Source organism: Rhineura floridana, chromosome 8 (genome assembly GCF_030035675.1).
Source record: "Rhineura floridana isolate rRhiFlo1 chromosome 8, rRhiFlo1.hap2, whole genome shotgun sequence".
In the NCBI taxonomy this organism is placed as follows: domain Eukaryota; kingdom Metazoa; phylum Chordata; class Lepidosauria; order Squamata; family Rhineuridae; genus Rhineura; species Rhineura floridana.
The window spans coordinates 135975094-135992582 of record NC_084487.1 but is presented as its reverse complement, the minus strand read 5'-3'; the positions used below and the strand labels follow the sequence as shown (position 1 = coordinate 135992582).

Below are 17489 nucleotides of genomic sequence, written 5' to 3'. Positions count from 1 at the left end.
TGGATTTGTGTCAAATATGTTTGGGGCCCTTGTTCTATGGCCCAGCACCCAGACAGAGCCCACCTGGGGCAAGGCCTGCCTTGCAGGGCTGCACCAAGAGAATCCGTTTCCCAAGTCTGCTTGACAGGCCACTTCAGTCCGAATCGCTTCCTTCCTGCTTTGCAGAGCCAACCGCCGACGCCAAGTCCTCCTCCTGGCCTCTCAGCCTCTCTCCTATGAGGGAAACAGACACACCACTCAGCAATGGTTGCCGTCCTGAACAGCTGGAGCAATATGCTGTGAAGCTAGCAGGATGACCTCAACAGCTGGGCTGGTTACCAGCCAGCCTCCTGCACTGGGCAGGTGCAGCATCACTGCTGCAAGCCTGAAGAGGCACAACATTAGGCACTCCTAGGCAAGTGGGATTCCACTATGACAGCAGATGAGGAACCCTCCCAAGGTTGTCTATATGCAGACACCATGCAGCAGAGCACCAATCCCTCTGGGAGATGGGAATAAGCCCCCAAATAACCAAAGAGGGCTTCATATTTAGGTATGACATTTCCATCCCTCCTTTTCTATGAGGGGCACAGGAGGGCATACATCGCCACTCTACCTCCTTTTTAAAAAACCACACAACAACCCTGTGAGGTATGTCAGGCTGAAGAAGCGTGGCTGGTTCAGTCACCCAGTGAACTTTGTAACCGAGTAGGGTTTGAACTTGATTGTCTCCAGTCCTAGCTCAATGCTCTGTCCCCGACATCACGGAAGCTCTTTCCCCGGTCAACTCCAGCCCTAGAAGCAGGAGCCTTTGAGAGAGCAAAACCGTCCTGGGAGCGTGGCCAGAATGCAGGAGTCTGGAAGAAGGATCCATCCAAGAGTCATGGAAATCTGGCTCCTTTCTTGAGGGTTGGCTTGTGACTTAAGCACAAAAGAACTTAAGAGGAGCCAAATGCTAGTGGCCCAGCTAGCCCAGCATCTTGGTCTTGCAGTGGCCAACCAGATGCCTCTTCTGGGAAGCCCGCCAGCAGGACTTGAGCACAGGACAGCAGCAACCTCCCTGCCTGCAATTCCCAGCAACGGGTATTCAGGAGCAGGCCGCCTCCAGCAGCACGCATGGGGAAGGGCCGTCGCTCGGCGGCAGAGCACCTGCTTTGCACACCGGAGGCCCCACGTCCAATTCTCAACATCTCCAGGTAGGGCTGGGAATGGCCCCTGCTTGAAGCCCTGGAGAGCTGCTGCCAGTCAGTGCAGGAAGGACTGGCCTAGACAGGCCAAGGGTCTGGCTCCGTCTGAGGCAAGTTATGGGGCAAAGAGGGGGGTTGTGCAGGAGCCACCGTCAGCGGGGAAGGAGAACTGTTGGACGCTCGGCCTTTCGAGTCAGGGACATCCTGCTCACCCTCCGCCAACCCTCTGGCTTTGCTTCCAGCCCCGTCACTCACGTATCAGCTCTGCAATGGCCCTTTGCGTCAGCTTCTCCAGCCTCCTGGCTACGTCCCGTTTCAAGTCCCTGGGGAGCAAGAGGAGGAGGCTGAAATGCGATGCGCACATGGAGCGGCATGCGCAAGAAAGAGGGGGAGAGGCAAAGCCAGGAAAGAACGCCTCATGCGCCAGGCTGGGGCGGCTGTGCAACATACAAAGGGGAAAAGCGCAAGGAAGAGAGAAAAGGCCCTGGCAGAACTGAATGGCCAGCCCCTTGAGGAAGCGTCCTGATTTGGGGCTCACTCAGTGAGCATTAGTGTCCAGAGCAGAGGACGGTGCAGAAAACAACACACACACACTCTGACAGCTACTATGTTCAGAAACATGTGCGGAATGGCAGATGCCTCCACACCGCTATTTTTTTTTTTAAGGTAGGCAAACTCTAGAAAGATCTTGGTCACCGAATGTGGTCAGCCTCTGAAAAAGAGATTTAAAACTTCCTTCCTAAGGTACCAAGGTTGCCATTTGCATTTCCCAATACAAGCCACACCCAGACACGACCAGTGATGCATCGATACGGTCACTGTGACCAGAAATTTAATTCTGGCAACCCGAAGGGAAGGCCTCCCATACGCCTTGCCACAGGAGAGGGAGATATTTCTCAAAAGGGGACAGTGACGTACAGAAACAGCAAACAGCTCTTTCAGAAAGGCACTGGGCTGTGTCTGGGATACAAAATCAACACAACGGAATTGAAGGCAGGGCCGTAGCTCAGTGGTATAGGGTCTGCCTTGCATGCAGAAGGTCCCAAGTTCAATCCCCGGCATCTCCAGATAGGCAGAGAAAGAACCCTGTCTGAAAACATGGAAAGTCACTGCCAGTCAGGGTAGACAATATTTAAAGTAATGGACCAAGAGTATGACTCAGTACAGAGATGTGAAGGCCCAGCGGGAAAAAACTGGAAATTTGGAAAAAACAAGTTAGGGTTTCCCCCACGCCCAATTTTTCCGTTTTTTGTCCAGGCCTTCCCACCTCTAACTCAGTATAAGGGGAATCCCTTTGTTTCTTAAGAGAGGGATTCGCAGACATGCCCCTGCACAGCCTGCTTGGGGCTCCTTCCTGCAAAAAAGCCTCACACAGTGGAGGGTACAAAAGGGATGCCCTTGCTCCGCAGAGGCAAAGTAAGACTCCCTGGCTGCCAAAAACAGTAGCTGGCTACCAACCTCACTGAGCCAGACCATTGGTCCTTCCAGCTCAGCACGGTCTGCACTGACTGGCAGCAACTCTCCAAGGTTTCAGGCAGGGGTGGTCTCTCCCAGCTCCACCTGGAGATGCTGCCAGGGATTGAACCCGGGGCCTCAGCATGAATGCCTTAGCCACTGAGCTACAGCCCCTCCCCAAGTTCATAGAATCATAGAATAGTCGAGTTGGAAGGGGCCTATAAGGCCATCAAGTCCAACCCCCTGCTCAATGCAGGAATCCAAATCAAAGCAATCCCGACAGATGGCTGTCCAGCTGCCTCTTGAATGCCTCCAGTTCAGCCAAGACATGCGTGTGGGTACAGCATTGAGGAATCACGGCACAACCAACCCTCCTCTGGGCCTCCCCCAGGGACCATCGCGGGCTGCATGAAAGGTTTCAGGGCCGATTCTTTCCCTGCTCACAGCCGGCTGGATGTAGCCCCTGAAGTAATTCCTTCCTGCTCTTTACCAGGATGCCCCAACTCCTTGTCCTTTGTCAACCTCCAACCGAAAAGCAATAACCCACCCTGAGCCCTAGGGCCCATCAGTGCAACTCAAGGCAGCCCCACAATTTAATAATAATAAAAAAGGCTGACGATTTCCTTGATGTGACAGAAAAGGGAAAAGGAAAGCAAGCAAGCCCTGTTCGCTGCTGGAGACAGCTCTGGGAGAGGAAGCGCCAAATGGCAGCTGGTCCAACCAGGCTGATGGAGAAGGCCAGGCCGTCTGATCTTCCCCCCTGTGAAGCAGCCAAGCAGCAGGGCCACTGAGACAGACAGTTCTGGGAGGGAATGAATGCAAACATGCTACATCTGCTGGGAACACCACACCTGTGTACCAAGCCCAAACCACAGCTGGCTTTTCAGCTAACCCTCCTGAAACTCCCTGGAGATTTGCTAGAGTCTGCATTCAGAACGTGAGAAGAGCCTGACTGCTGGATCAGGCCAGTGGCCCATCAAGTCCAGCATCCTGTTCTCACAGTGGCCAACCAGGTGCCCCAATGGGAAGTCCACAAACAGGACCTGAGGGCAACAGCACTCTCCCCACACTTTGCGGTTTCCATCGACTGGGATTAAGAAGCATACTGCCCCCGACAGTGGAGGCAGAACACAGTCATCAGGACTAGTAGCCACTGATAGCCTTATCGCCCATGAATTGTCTAATCCTCTTTGAAAGCCACCCAAGGTGGTGCCTGTCGCTGCTTCTTGTGGGAGCAAATTCCATAGTTTAACAACGCACTGTGTGACGAAGTACCTTCTTTTGTCTGTCCTGAATTTCCCAGGTGCACGCCAAGATCCCTTTGATTGGGGTGGCTTTTTTAAGGCCTTAAACAGCCGTGCAATCATTTTAATCCTCAATAGCTGCTGTGCTGTCTCCCTGCCAAATGCCTCCCGAAGCTTCATACTCACCAGTCGGGTTTTCTGGGCGCGAGATTTGCCAAGTCCTAGGGAAAGGAGGTGGTGGGGAGAGAAAGACACAAACGCAAAAGAACTCCTTGTTAAGAGCTGCTGATCAGCTTCACAACAAAACATTTTTTTAAAGAAAAAGACAGTTTTAATTGACGTGGGAGACAACAAAGGGCCAGACATACCACTTCTTCAATGATGGGCTCAGGTTTGGCAGCCTCCAGCTGGTCTTTCACCTTTTCTTCCACTAGAGGGCAGAGAGAGACAGCAGAATGTTACAGCGAACTTAACTGGGGCAGGGAGGAAGGCAGAAACAGGCAAGGAATGTTGAAGGTCATCTGAGAGTTCCAGGTGGAAGTCTCTGGCTATCACCACTTATGCTGGAGCAGGGAGTGCAAGGCAAGGCTGTATCTACACCAGCCGTGGCCAACCCGGTTCCCTTCAGATATATTGGACTACAGCTGGGCTGGAGAGACTTATAGTCCAAAACGTCTGGAGGGCACCAGGTTGGCCAAGGGCTGATCTATCCGTTAAGAACCTTCAAGGAATCATAGAACAGTAGAGTTGGAAGCCATCAAGTCCGACTCCCTGCTCAATGCAGAAATCCAAATCAAAGCATTCCCGACAGTGCAGCTGCCTTAACCGGTGCTGCTTCTCTAAGAAACCCTCAGATGAATTAAAGGCACCAAATTCTTGCCACAGAACTCTAGCTCTCTAGCGGCACTACAACTCCCACAATGCCTGGAGGAAAAGCCACAACAAGCCAGTTGGACTGGAGGTGCAGGTGCGCCCTCAACTCCTGCTCACAACTGTGTTTGGAAAGAGAAGGGCTGGTTCTCAAACACTCTGGTGGGACCCTTGGAAACCGCCTTGAACTCTTTCAACAGGATGTATCCCCTGTGGTTTATGCAGGCTCCCAGGGCAGGTGAGGAACACCTCTGCAGGTGCGATCCTCGCCCTGGACGGCATTAGCCAAATTCCTGAAGAATAAGCCTATCAGTGGCTATTTGCCACAATCACCAACTGGAGCTTCTTTGCTGTGCACAGCAACAGACACTGAGGGGCAAACAGAGAGGGCTCCTGCGTTCATGCCCTGCTTGGGGACTTTCCACAGACACCTGATCAGCCGCTGCTGGAAAGAGGATGTTGGATGAGACAGAACTTGTGGTCCCTTCCAGCAGAGGTCTCCTTAGGTTCTCTGTTCTGGATGCCCACTCACCGGAGGCAGGCTTGGCTTGTGGCACCACCCGCCCCTTGAGCTCGTCATCTTCTGGAGTATAATTCCGCAACTTGAGCTCCCTGGAAAAGGCCAGAGGGAAAGAGAGATGTTCCAGTCTTCATTTGCACAAGGGCAGCCTCCGAGGAAGCGCACTCCCCTGGTCACCAGCAAAGAGCAGCTATTTTTGTCTGGCGGGGGTTAGAGAACCCTCTAGGGCTAGATACAGACAATGGGCCAGGCACACGTCCGTCCGGGTCAGAAAGGAGAGGTTGTGCCTGGTGCTTAACAGAGGAGCGGCACAACGAAACAAAACACGACCTCTTTGTGACCCAAGCAGGCAGTTGCACTGGGTTGGAAGGGGGAGTTCCAGCTAGTGAGGCCTTAGCTCAGTGGCAGAACATCTACTTCTCATGCAGAAGGTCCCGGGTTCCATCTCCAGGTAGGCTGCTGCCAGTCAGGGTAGACAATACTGAGGGAGATGGGCCAACAGCCTGACTCTGCATAAGGCAGTTTCCTGTCTTCCTAGCGCTCAGTGGAGCAGGAGCAGCAGGGAAAGGAAGCTCATTTGCAGCCCAAGCACGCATTTGCTTGGTATGCATTTTCTGGGGGGGTCGTTTACCGTACCCAGGGATTCGGGGAGCAGGCAGCAGCTGTGCCACTTAGCTCTGCAGGCAGTGAAGAAGCCTAAGAACAGGCATGTCGCTGCATCTGGGGCTTGGGTTGGGAGGAGGGGGCATGGCACAGAGAGGCAGAGAACGGGAGGAGGCTGTGCGGTTTAACTCGGGCACAAGCACAAGAGGGACAGTCAGCACAGCACAGATCCGCGACCAGCTATCAAACCCTTCAGAAGCGTGCCCCGCCACAGGAGGTCTACACTGCCTGTGCACTTATTTATTTATTTATCATTTAATTTGTATCCCGTCCTTCCTCCCAGCAGGAGCCCAGGGCGGCAAACAAAACGCTCAAAACACTTTAAAACATCATAAAAACAGATCTTAAAATACATTAAAACAAAACAGCCTTAAAAACAACTTTTAAAAAGGGTTTAAAACATTAAAAAAAATCTTTTAAAAGAGATTCTATGATAGTGGAATCTGTTGGAATACACATAACTCTGACACAGGAATGATTGACATAAATATGAACTTAAGCTCTGTCATCTTTTTTGTTTCCTTTAGGATGTATGAATCCATCCTCTCCTGAGGTCACCAAGGAATTGCACAGCCAAGACATGCCAAGCAAACCTTGCAGCTTGGTACTTAGTGGAGGGGAGGGATATATTAATCTCCGCATAGTTACACATGTTACTTGACAGTTGGGGGAATGTGGAGACAGGATGTGGGATCTCAGTAGGAACAGGAATGCCAGCACCAAGTATAATGTTTTTGGCCCACTCTTTTTCCTCCATACCCAGGAGATGACACAGATGACCGCTATGGCGACTTGCTGCTCCTGAACCCACGCTTACGTCGAACTGAACGACACAAACTAATAGGCACAACCACTATTTTAGGGTGGAATGGCACCGTTCTGGCCTACGAGGGGACTGCACAATTGATAGATGCTGGTGTTGTCTTCCCATCACTATCTCCTGCCCTCTTTCCCCATGTGGTTAACCCTCGGGTGTCTGTAGAGTTGGGGTAATGACTTTTGCAGTGTTTTCAGGCTGACGATTGTGGAGGAGAACATCAGAATGCCAGGATCTGTTTTGTGAACAGGCTCGATGAAGGGATCTGCAACTGGTGGTTCCTCTGGCCCTCCTTTTATCATTGTTTCCACTGCTTTGAAATGGGAGCAGTGTGCCACTTTGCAATATGTTGGTCTACTGCTATATGGACTACTCCCACATCAAATCCTGCTGTGTTAACTCCTCCTTGTGCTGTGCAGCAGCATACCTCTTATGGCCCAGGTGGTTGGGAGCTAAGAAGATACAGTTTCCCAGGTAATGTTAGAATGGTAGAGACCTCTATTACTAGTTGGGAATGAAGAAAGTTGGTCCAGTGAGTTGGAAACCAAAAGGCTGAGAACCAAGACTCCTGGAGTTTCTTTGCAAAAGGAGCAGCATCCAAGTGCATTGGAGTTACAACTCTTCCCATTTCTGGCTCCCACTTTTGAGTGTGATTTCCTGATGCACTTTTGATTCTACGGGTTGGGACAGGAGGACAAGACACAGAATCTAGAACTACTGGCAGAGTTGTTGAAGCCTGTCAGTGTAAACTGCAGCACTACTTGGAGAAACCTGAAGGGGGAGCTCTTTCCTGCTGTGCTGCCTTCACTTTGGAAGTCAAATATTGATTGATTGGTTCCTGGTGCTGTTGTGTTAACCAGATCCTGGCTGCAGCTTTGGAATGATGCTGGGGCCAGCCAGCCAGGGCTGTGGAGTCGGTACGCCAAACCTTCGACTCTGACTCCTCTATTTTTCTACTGTCCGACTCTGATTCCATCCAAAATTGCTTCCGACTCCAACTCCACGACTCCACCTCCACAGCCCTGGAAAGCACTGTAAATGTCTTTTTAAATTGGAAGCTCTCGTAGGAGCATTTTTATCGCTGCCTGAATATGCGCTGATCTTGGCATCACAGCGTTTGTCTTCATCTGGGTCCTGCGTCATACACTGACACACAAAATGTTTTCCATCTTGAGTTATGGTGAAATGCTCAACTACAGCTGACTTCATGGGAAGCTTCTTTGACATTGTGAATTTATATTTTAAAAAAATTGTCAATCAAAATTTATTTTGAAGTCGGAGTCGGTACATTTCTACCGCCTCTGCCTCCAACTCCACCCAACATTGACTCTGCCTCCACAGCCTGCAGCCAGGGCACCTGCCTTGCTGTTAGTTTCTCAGGGTTGCTGTTTGTTTGTCTGTCTCAGTAAGGGTGAGTGTCTCTGGCAGCATCTCAGGATCTATTTCTGTGGGTTGGTTTCTCCATAAAGCTATTTATTATTATTATTATTACTACTACTCCTCCTCTCTATCAGGTTGCACAGGAACTGGATAGGGGGTCTTCCTCAAGACAGCACATACAACAATTTGCAAAATAAGGCTAAAGCCTCTGTTCTTCTAATGCAGCTGAGTAGGGTAGCCACTTACACATTGCCAGAAAAGAAGGCAAAGGAGGATACAATTTGTGTAAAATATGCATATACTAATTTGTATAAGTGCCAATACAGAAATAAGTATTATAATGTAACTATAAATGCAGTGCCTCTCACCCTGCTGGGGAAGACTTGTGACCAGGGGGCCTGTTTGCCAGCTCCGTCGGCTGTTCAGGTGCAAACTGTTGATGGGCAACTTTAAGGCCCCTCCTGTTCTCCCTTCTTAGGGTTCTTTATGTTTCAACTGGACTTGGAGCAAGCAGCCCTTCATATCGAATACACCCTGAAAGAGAGGATTGGCCTCTAACATCTCTTCAAATGGAGGGCTATCCTTTGTAAAGTATTTATTCTGTAGTACTTATATGCCACCTTTAGGGCAAAGTGCTCTCAACTCAGCTTAGAAAAGATAATTGGTTTCAAATTAATATAGGATAATTTAGCTTCACAACTACGGAGCAATGAGGAAGATAATCCAGATCAGTGCCCAGATGGGAAATGGGTGGTGGGTAAGGGAAAGGAGGCTGTGTAAAGCATTCTTGAGGAATCAGTAGCAAACAGTAGGTCCTTTTTTATTAGGCCCATCTAAAACGACATACAAAGTAGTAATCAAGCTTTCAAGTTCCCTAGAACTCTTCTTGCTGGATGTTAATGCGGGGGATGGGGTGTTTAAACAGTGGGGGACAATAAAAAGCCTGCCAAGATGAAAATGGCCCAAAGTCTGGACTTTGCAGTAATCTTAAAATGGAATTCAGGAGACATTGGGCTAAAGTAGCCAGGTGGGGGAAAAGAACAGGCTTCTTGCACACTTGAGTAGTTGTGTAGAAGAGGAAATTTCAGCAGGTGTAGCTTGTCCCACCCCTGAGAATTTCTTGAAATTCCCCCTCCTGTGCAATTATTAAAGATGTGGGAGCCCTGGCCTCTTTTTCGCCTGTCCACTCTACAGCTGGCTGCCTTGATTAGAAGGTGCAAGGTGAAAAGCAGATTTCAGATTGCATGGAGGGCTGCTGGGACAAAGACCCCTCAGGGCTGCTACCTGCAATCATACTGTTAGAGGTACTTGAGCTGCTCCAGAAGAGTCCCTGGGTTGTTCAGTATTGGTCAGTCATTGGAGTCACACAGCACAAGATTATAGGGGAAAGGATGGCCCCCTGGCCCTGCACTTTACATTACCCCTTTGGCCTATGCTGTAGAGCAAGGATGGGGATCCTGTAGCCCTCTAATATGTTTTTTGGACTCCCATCGACCCCAGCCGGCATGGACAATGGTCAGAGATGATGGGAGTTGTAGCTGAAGAACATCTGGATGGCCATAGGTACTCTCATCACTAGTTTATTCTCTTGTTTCTACAGTGCCACTGCAAGTGTGCAAATTTCTTTTAAATACTGTTACTTTCCTTCATCCTAACAGCAAGCCTGGATGGCAGGTAGTGCTTTGGCCAAGGCCATTCTAATGCAAGTAAATTTACCTTCATGTCTCACATTCTGATCCAAGACTCTAAATCTAGGATGGGAAACCTGTGCCCCTCCACATGTTGGTGGACTACAGCTCCCATCATCCCTACCTACTGGCTATCCTGGTTGAGGCTGATGTGAATGGGAGTCTATCGCCCGGTGAATGGGGTGAGCAAGCTGCCGGCATCTATTGGTTTCTCTGCCACAGGTTCCCCAGCCCTGCTCTTTAAAACTACCCTACACAACCTTTTTTTTTTGCAGCTGCATCCTTCTCAACAGTTGTCCAAACATTACAAAAATGAGTCCTTTCTTTCGGGTAACCAGGAGCATAACCCATGTAGTAGAACTGGAAATGGGTACTGACATCAAACCAGCACACATTTTAGCAAGTAAGAGCTGTGATGAAATGAGGTGGTTACTTTGCAATAATTGTGGCTATCTCTACTATGAAGTCCTGGAAAGGCCTCCATGCACCATCTACTAAAGGAATTTTCAAGAACTGGCTGTGTTCACTGTGTCTTACTCTCTGAAATGTCCACATCACATTTGGGGGAGGGGGGAAATTGGAAGTTTGATGTGGAACAGCTGTAATTGTATTGGGGGAAGGCAGTGGCTTCATAATTGGGGCCAATTAACACAAATAATTTTTTGGTCTCGGCTGTGCGGGCGTTGTCCCCAGAATTATTGGTGCTGGGTGACTTCAACGTGCATGCCGAGACCACTCTCACTGGGGCCCCTCGGGATTTCCTGGAAACCATGGCTTCCTGGGAACTGCACCTTAGTAATATTGGGCCCACCCATGTAGCCGGTCATGCTCTCGACCTTATGTTTGTCCTGAGAAGGAAGGGAAGTGCTCTGAAGTTGGGGGTGATCTCTTCCACCCCTGTGTCATGGTCAGATCACTACCTGGTAAGCATAGACTTCTCGATGCCTCACACCCTCCGCAGGGGGAAAGGACCTATTAGAATGGTCCGCCCCAGATGCCTGATGGATCCAGAAGGATTCCTGACTGCGCTTGGGGAATTGGAACCTGCTGAAGGCCGCTCGGTTGATACCCTGGTGTTGGAGTGGAATGAAGGGATCACCAGGGCTCTGGACCAGGTGGCACCGAAACGTCCTCTCCCCCTGAACAGAACTCAGTTAGCACCGTGGTATACACCACGGTTGCGAAATCTGAGACAGGTGGTGAGACGACTAGAACGCTGGTGGCGGAAATCCCATTCCAAATATGTCCGGACACAGGTTAGAGCAGCAGTAACTGCCTACCAAGTGGCAATAAAGGCAGAAAAGAAGAAGTTCTTTGCTGCCTCTATTGCGTCAGCAGAGTGCTGTCCCAGGAGGTTGTTCCAAGTGGTCCGAAGCCTGGTCGGTCCAGTTGCTCAGGAACCCTTGGAACAGTCCAAGGTCTCCTGTGACAAATTAGCAAAGCACTTTGCTGACAAAATCGAACATTTACGGAGCTCGATCCCGTACGCCATGGATGCACTGAATGAATCAGAGTTGGCCAGTTGCAAGCCAGTCAAATGGGATCGATTTCAGCCTCTCCCTTCTGAGGATGTGAACAAGGTGCTCTCGACTGTGAAGCCTACCACCTGTCTAAATGATCCTTGTCCATCGTGGCTCCTCGTGAGCTGCAAAGAGAAACTGGGCGAGGGGATCAAGGCGGTGGTCAATGCATCCTTGAAAGAGGTTGTAATGCCATTAGCCCTCAAGGAGGCAATTGTAAAGCCCATCTTAAAGAAGTCCTCCTTGGATCCCCAGGTTTTGAATAACTTTTGCCCCATTTCGAATTTATCATTCTTGGGCAAGGTCATTGAGCGAGTGGTGGCTAATCAGTTGTCGACACACTTGGATGAAACGGATTATCTGGATCCATACCAATCGGGTTTCAGGACTGGACATGGAACTGAAACAGCCTTGGTCGCTCTGGTTGATGATATGAGGAGGGCATTAGATAGGGGAGAATTCACCTTTCTTGTCCTCCTCAATCTCTCAGCGGCTTTTGATACTGTTGACCACAGTATCCTTCTACAGCGCCTGGAGGGATTGGGAATAGGAGGCACTGTATTACGGTGGTTCCATTCCTTTCTCTCCGATAGGCATCAACAGGTAGCATTGGGGGAGGAGGTTTCAGACCCTTGGCCTCTCGATTGTGGTGTGCCACAGGGCTCTATCCTCTCTCCCATGCTATTTAATATCTATATGAAGCTGCTGGGGACAATCATTAGGAGATTTGGGCTGCAGTGTCACCAATATGCAGATGACACTCAGCTCTATCTCTCGTTTAAATCTTCGCCAGAGTTGGCTGTGGAGACCATGTCCAAGTGCCTGGAATCCGTGAGTGGATGGATGGAAGGAACAGGTTGAAGTTAAATCCCAATAAGACTGAGGTGCTGCTTGTGGGAGACAAGGGAAGGTTGGGAAATGTTGACCTGATGTTCAACGGGGTGAGATTGCCCCTAAAGGACCAGGTCCGCAGCCTTGGGGTTGTTCTTGATTCTAAGCTGTCCATGGAGGCTCAGATTTCGGCAGTGAGCCGGGCAGCTTGGTATCAATTACACCTCATTCGTAGGCTGCAACCCTACCTCCCTGTTCACCAGCTCCCACTGGTAGTACATGCCCTGGTCACCTTTCGTTTAGACTACTGTAATGCGCTCTACATGGGGTTACCCTTGAAAACGGTCCGGAAATTACAACTGATACAAAATGCTGCGGCTCGACTACTCACAAATTGTCACTGCCAGGAACATATCACCCCAGTGTTGTTCGATCTACACTGGCTTCCAGTTATTTTCCGGGCTCAATTCAAGGTGTTGGTATTAACCTTTAAATCCCTACACGGTTTCGGCCCAGTTTACCTGATGGAGCACCTCCGGCGCCACCAATTATGCCGCCTGACAAGATCAGCCACTCAGGGCCTTCTCTCAGTCCCACCAACGAAAACAGCTAGGCTGGTGGGGACTAGAGAGAGGGCATTTTCAGTGGCGGCCCCCACTCTCTGGAACTCCCTCCCGTTCGATCTCCGCCATGCCCCTTCCCTGAATGTATTCCGCAAAGCCTTGAAGACCTGGCTCTTCAGACAGGCCTTTGGGACTTCCGGGAAGGGTTAATTTTCAGGACTAATTGCCTATTCTCTGAACTGTTATTGTTCTTTATTCATAGTTTTATTGTTATATGTATTTTATGTGTATTTTATTATGATGCATTTACTGCAACTAAATTGTACGTCGCCTAGAGTGGCCATCGGCCAGATAGGCGGCATATAAATTAAATTATTATTATTATTATTATTCCTTCCTTTGTAGTGTTGTCCAATTTGGTTCTCTTCTGGTGTGGAATGTGACCATACACTTTTGATCCAAACACCTTTATATGAGCCAAACTGAGTATGCGCCCCTACCATAACTCGAATGGAGTCTTGTTGCCATTCACCTTTGTTGGCAAACGATTTTGTAGATAGGTGGCAGTGTACACTGCCTCTCCCCAATGTTTCTGTGGGAGATTGGCATCTTCCTGCATGGATCTCACCATCTCAATAAGGGTTCTGCTCTGGGTTGTGGGGTACAGTGGTTTGATGCTCAATCCCATTTTCAAGCAGAAACTGCTGGGTAGCATGTGACATGTACTCCCCTCCATTATCAGAATGTAGAATCTGTGTTTTTTCCTGAAATTTAATGGTCACCACTGCCACATATTCTTTGAGTTTCTGAAGCATTTGCCCCTTCTCCTTCAACATATATATCACAGTGAATCTTGAATAATCATCAATAAAGGTGACAATATATTTGTTTCCACCAGTTGAAGTGATTGGCATTTCACAAATGTCTCTGTGAATCAACTCTAGGGGGCGCTTAGTCTTCCTTTCACTCTGCTCAGGAAACCTCAATCTCGTCCCTTTAGCTTTAACTCAGCAAGTACATTTCCATTTTTCTTGGCAGGGTTCAACTTTCATGCCTCTTACTAAATTATTCCTTTGAAGGGTATTAATCTTTGCAATGTCTCTATGCCCTAATCTCCGATGCCATAACTGTAAACAAGACTTGTTACAGCATTCTTTCACAACATGAGCTTGTGGACTTTCCTGATCCACTTCATACATGCCGTTTCTTTTGGTAGCTGTGCATAAAATTTCACCATCTCTAGAAATTATGCAAGAATCTTGTTCAAATAACACTTTACATCCATTGTTTGTAGCTTCACTAACAGAAATTAAGTTGTTTGAGATCCCTGGGGTCCAGAGCGCATTCCTGAGATAAATTTCCTCAGTGCCGCTTGGAGTCTGGCAAAACAGCTTAGCATCTCCTGCCCCTTTTATGGGCACCTCCCTCGAATCCACCACTGTGACGGATCCTCCACGTGGGGTTAATTCCTCAAACAAATGTTTTTCTTTTATTAAATGAGCACTTGCTCCACTGTCAATATAGAATTTATTTTTATTATAACATTTTTCAACATGGGTTACTTGAAAGCCCTTTGCATTTTTCTTTTCTGTCCCTTTAAATCCTCTATTTCTTTCAGGCTTCCCTTTCTTGTCACGTTGGTCTTTAAGGTGTTTTTCTGAATTGCATAGATAGCAATGCTTGGCTTTCACACCTTTGGATTCCCTTTGTTCCTGAAATCTGCATTTGATTGCCTCTCGGCCAGCAGCCCTTTCTTTACTTAGGGAAGAGGAGAAACTGTCCTTTTCCATTGCTGCTTCCTGAGAGAACTGCTCTCTCACTTCTAAAATAATCTCGTTTAGAGTTTTGTTTTGTTGTTGCATTATAAGTATGAAAGTCTCCATATATTTTGGAAGAGAATCCAGAAATAATGCAACCTGTCCAGCTGCGTTCCCGCCTCTTCTATCCCTTGGATTAACACCATAAATTTAGTAAGATGTTCCTCAAAAGAATCATCCTTCATTTGCAAATTAATAAGGCTTCTTAACATTGCAATCAGATGTCCCTGGCTTTTTGGATTATGATGGGATTCAAGAGTTTTCCACATCTCTCCGGCATTTTTAGAATTCATAATCAATGGAATCTGAGCATTATTCACAAATTTAGTGATGAGGTCTTGTACCGTTACATCCTTCTCAGTCCAAATTCTTTGTTCCTCCCGAGAAGCACCTTCTCCTGGTTCCGATCCTGTAATTACTTCCAACAGCTTCTGTTGCTTTAGATGTTTCTTCATGCGAAATTCCCAAAGTTTCCACTCTCTGGGCTTGAGTTTCTCCATCACGCTGGCCATCCTGAAGTAAAAGCCTCAACTCTTCACTGACTAAAAACTCGGAAGGTTTCTATTTTAGCTTCCTTGATTCAAACACAATTGCTCCTTTAATTGCTCAAATCTCCATTTGCATGGCTGGGCCCCGCAACTTGTTGGAATTTCTCTCTATTGAGATGCATAGCAAAGTTGCATAGTGCTGCAGAACAGAAAGTATTGAGCGAGCTGTGTGTGTGTGTTTGAATCTTTGCTAAGATTCTACCTTCCCTACAAATTAGTCAGACAGAGACTTTAAGCTTTCAAATAAGAAACAACTACTTTATTCTGGAAGTACATGCTTGATAGGAAAGAGTTCTATATCTAGCTTAACTGGCTATGCTGGAGCAACAAGCACTGGTCCCAGTGCTGGCCCTCATCCTGGTTGAGAGGAGAGACAAAGAGAAGATGTCTGCTCCCCTCTTGAGAGAAAGAACACAGAGAGAGGCAGGAAGGAATTTGGGATCAAACATCCTGTTGCTTATCAGCCTAGCAGGAAGGGAAGAGGCGGCAGGATCAAAGGGATCGGTATAGCCTCAACCAGGAAGAGGTCTAGCTCTCTAGCTACCCTGATTAACCCCATGCAGCCTCAACCCACCAAGTTGGAGTTGAACCTCAAACATTCCAACAGGAGCAGGCAGGTTTGAAAGGATCACCTGCTCAGGAAAAAGAGATTGTTGCAGAAAGAGTATGGATCTCTCTTTTCAGGGAATGGATGGATTTTCTTCTCCTGATCCAGTAGCCTTCTGACCATCGACCAGGTGGAGGTCATTTGCTTCCATGCCTGCTGGCTCCCTTAAACTGCACACCGGGATGGGGATCCCTTATTTCCTGGCCGACTGCCTTCCTTCACCTTAACTCTGTTGTATGTGTGTGTGTGGGTTTTTTTTTTTATGCCCTGGCCCGGTGCCTCCTTCACTGCAACTCTGGGGGTGGTGTTATATTTGGCATCTCCTCTTCCTTCGAGGCCTGCTGGCCATGTTCAGCCCAACCCTAAGAACAATCCCTTCTCTTACTTCCTGGCCAACGGGCCTCCTTTACCCTCACCCTCGGGGAGGTCTCTTCTCTTAATTCTTGGGCTCCTTCTATCTGATCCCCTGGCAGTTCTCTTCTCATACTTCCTTGCTCACTGGCCTCCTTCACCCCCACCCTCGGGGAAGGCTCTTCTCTTGCTTCCTGGCCCGTTGGCCTCCTTTACCCCAACCTCAGGGCTGTCTCTCCTCTTACCTTCTGACCCACTGGCCTTCTTTACCCTAACCTTGGGGAGGTCTCTTCTCTTACTTCCTGGCCCGCTGACCTCCTTTACCCCAATCCTCCTTAGAGGTCTATTCTTTTAATGCATGCTGGCTGCTCTCCTCTTCACCTGGTCTCTTAATTTCAACTCCACTGGCCTCCTTTCCTGACTCCCTGAGGTCTCTTCTCTTAGGGAATGGCATGACTCATATGGTTGGGCCAGCAGGCCTCGAAGGAAGAGGAGATACCACCCCCAGAGTTGCAGTGAACGAGGCACTGGGCCAGCGCATCAAACCACATACACACATACAACAGAGTTTAGGTGAAAGAAGGCAGTGGGCCAGGAAATAAAAGAAGAGATCCCCATCCCAGTGTGCAGTTAAAGGAATGGCATGGAAGCAAATGACCTCCCCGAGTGTGGGGTCAAAGTGGAGAAAGAAATGAGGAGCCAGGAGTCATATCTTGAGAAAAGTGCCATGGGTGCCAGCATAAAATGGTTTCCTTGGGCAGCAACAAAAGAGGTGACGGTACTCTGCACCGGTAAGTACCATTTCAAAAAAAGCACTGTAGGAATAACAATATATTAATCCCACATATCTCCTTCCTGGCCTACTGGCCTACTTCATCCCCACCTTCGGGCAAGTCTCTTCTCTTGCTTCCAGGCTCACTTGCCTCCTTTCACCCATACCTTTGTGTCTCTTCCCTTACCTTGAGGCCCAATGGCCTCCTTTACCCCTACTGTGGGCTCTCTTCTTCTGGTCACCTTCTCCCCTGTCCTGGGGTTGCTTATCTTGCTTCCAGGCACTCCGGCCTCCTTCATTCTGCCCTGTGGTCTCTTCCTATACTTGCTATCTCCGTTCCATAGAATAAGGTCTCACACCAATGTCCTCTACAATAGATTCCAAAGAACAGCCATGGATTCTGCAGCAGTGAAGACATCTCTGTCAGAGTCTGGGAATTCCACTGATATTGTGAGAGAGTCCATTTGAATTACCTTTGGAATCTCACCTTCCCTGAAACAAATCAAAGGTGATCCTGCATTGCGTGGCATCGGAAACCTGTGATATCATCATCGCCCACGCCAATGAACAATTTCATAGAATCAGAGTTGGAAGGGGCCTTGTAGGCCATCGAGTCCAACCCCCTGCTCACAGCAGGATATCCACAGCTAGAGCATCTCCCGCAGATAGCTGTCCAG

The 17489-nt window shown here is 48.7% G+C and overlaps 1 protein-coding gene across 1 annotated transcript; it reads right to left on the bottom strand.

The window, feature by feature from the left end:
* Positions 1 to 75: 75 nt before the first annotated feature.
* On the bottom strand, positions 76 to 17361 carry LOC133363376 (coiled-coil domain-containing protein 12-like). Its single transcript, XM_061582772.1, has 6 exons — positions 17300 to 17361; positions 5268 to 5347; positions 4234 to 4295; positions 4052 to 4086; positions 1422 to 1489; positions 76 to 213 (listed from the first exon to the last, which is right to left on the bottom strand). The coding sequence occupies exons 1-6, from the start codon at positions 17359 to 17361 to the stop codon at positions 134 to 136; spliced, it is 387 nt and encodes a 128-aa protein (XP_061438756.1). The 3' UTR covers positions 76 to 133.
* Between the last annotated feature and the right edge of the window lie 128 nt (positions 17362 to 17489).

Bases quoted from the DNA above. Each gene is read 5' to 3' on its own strand.
- LOC133363376 (XM_061582772.1), bottom strand. From the start codon at position 17,361: ATGATATCACAGGTTTCCGATGCCACGCAATGCAGGATCACCTTTGAT. The intron at 5,348-17,299 runs GTGAGATTCCAA...GGCCTTTTCCAG, and splicing joins TTTGATTTGTTTCAGGGAAG to GGAGCTCAAGTTGCGGAATT. The intron at 214-1,421 runs GTGAGTGACGGG...TTTCCCTCATAG, and splicing joins GGCCATTGCAGAGCTGATAC to GAGAGAGGCTGAGAGGCCAG.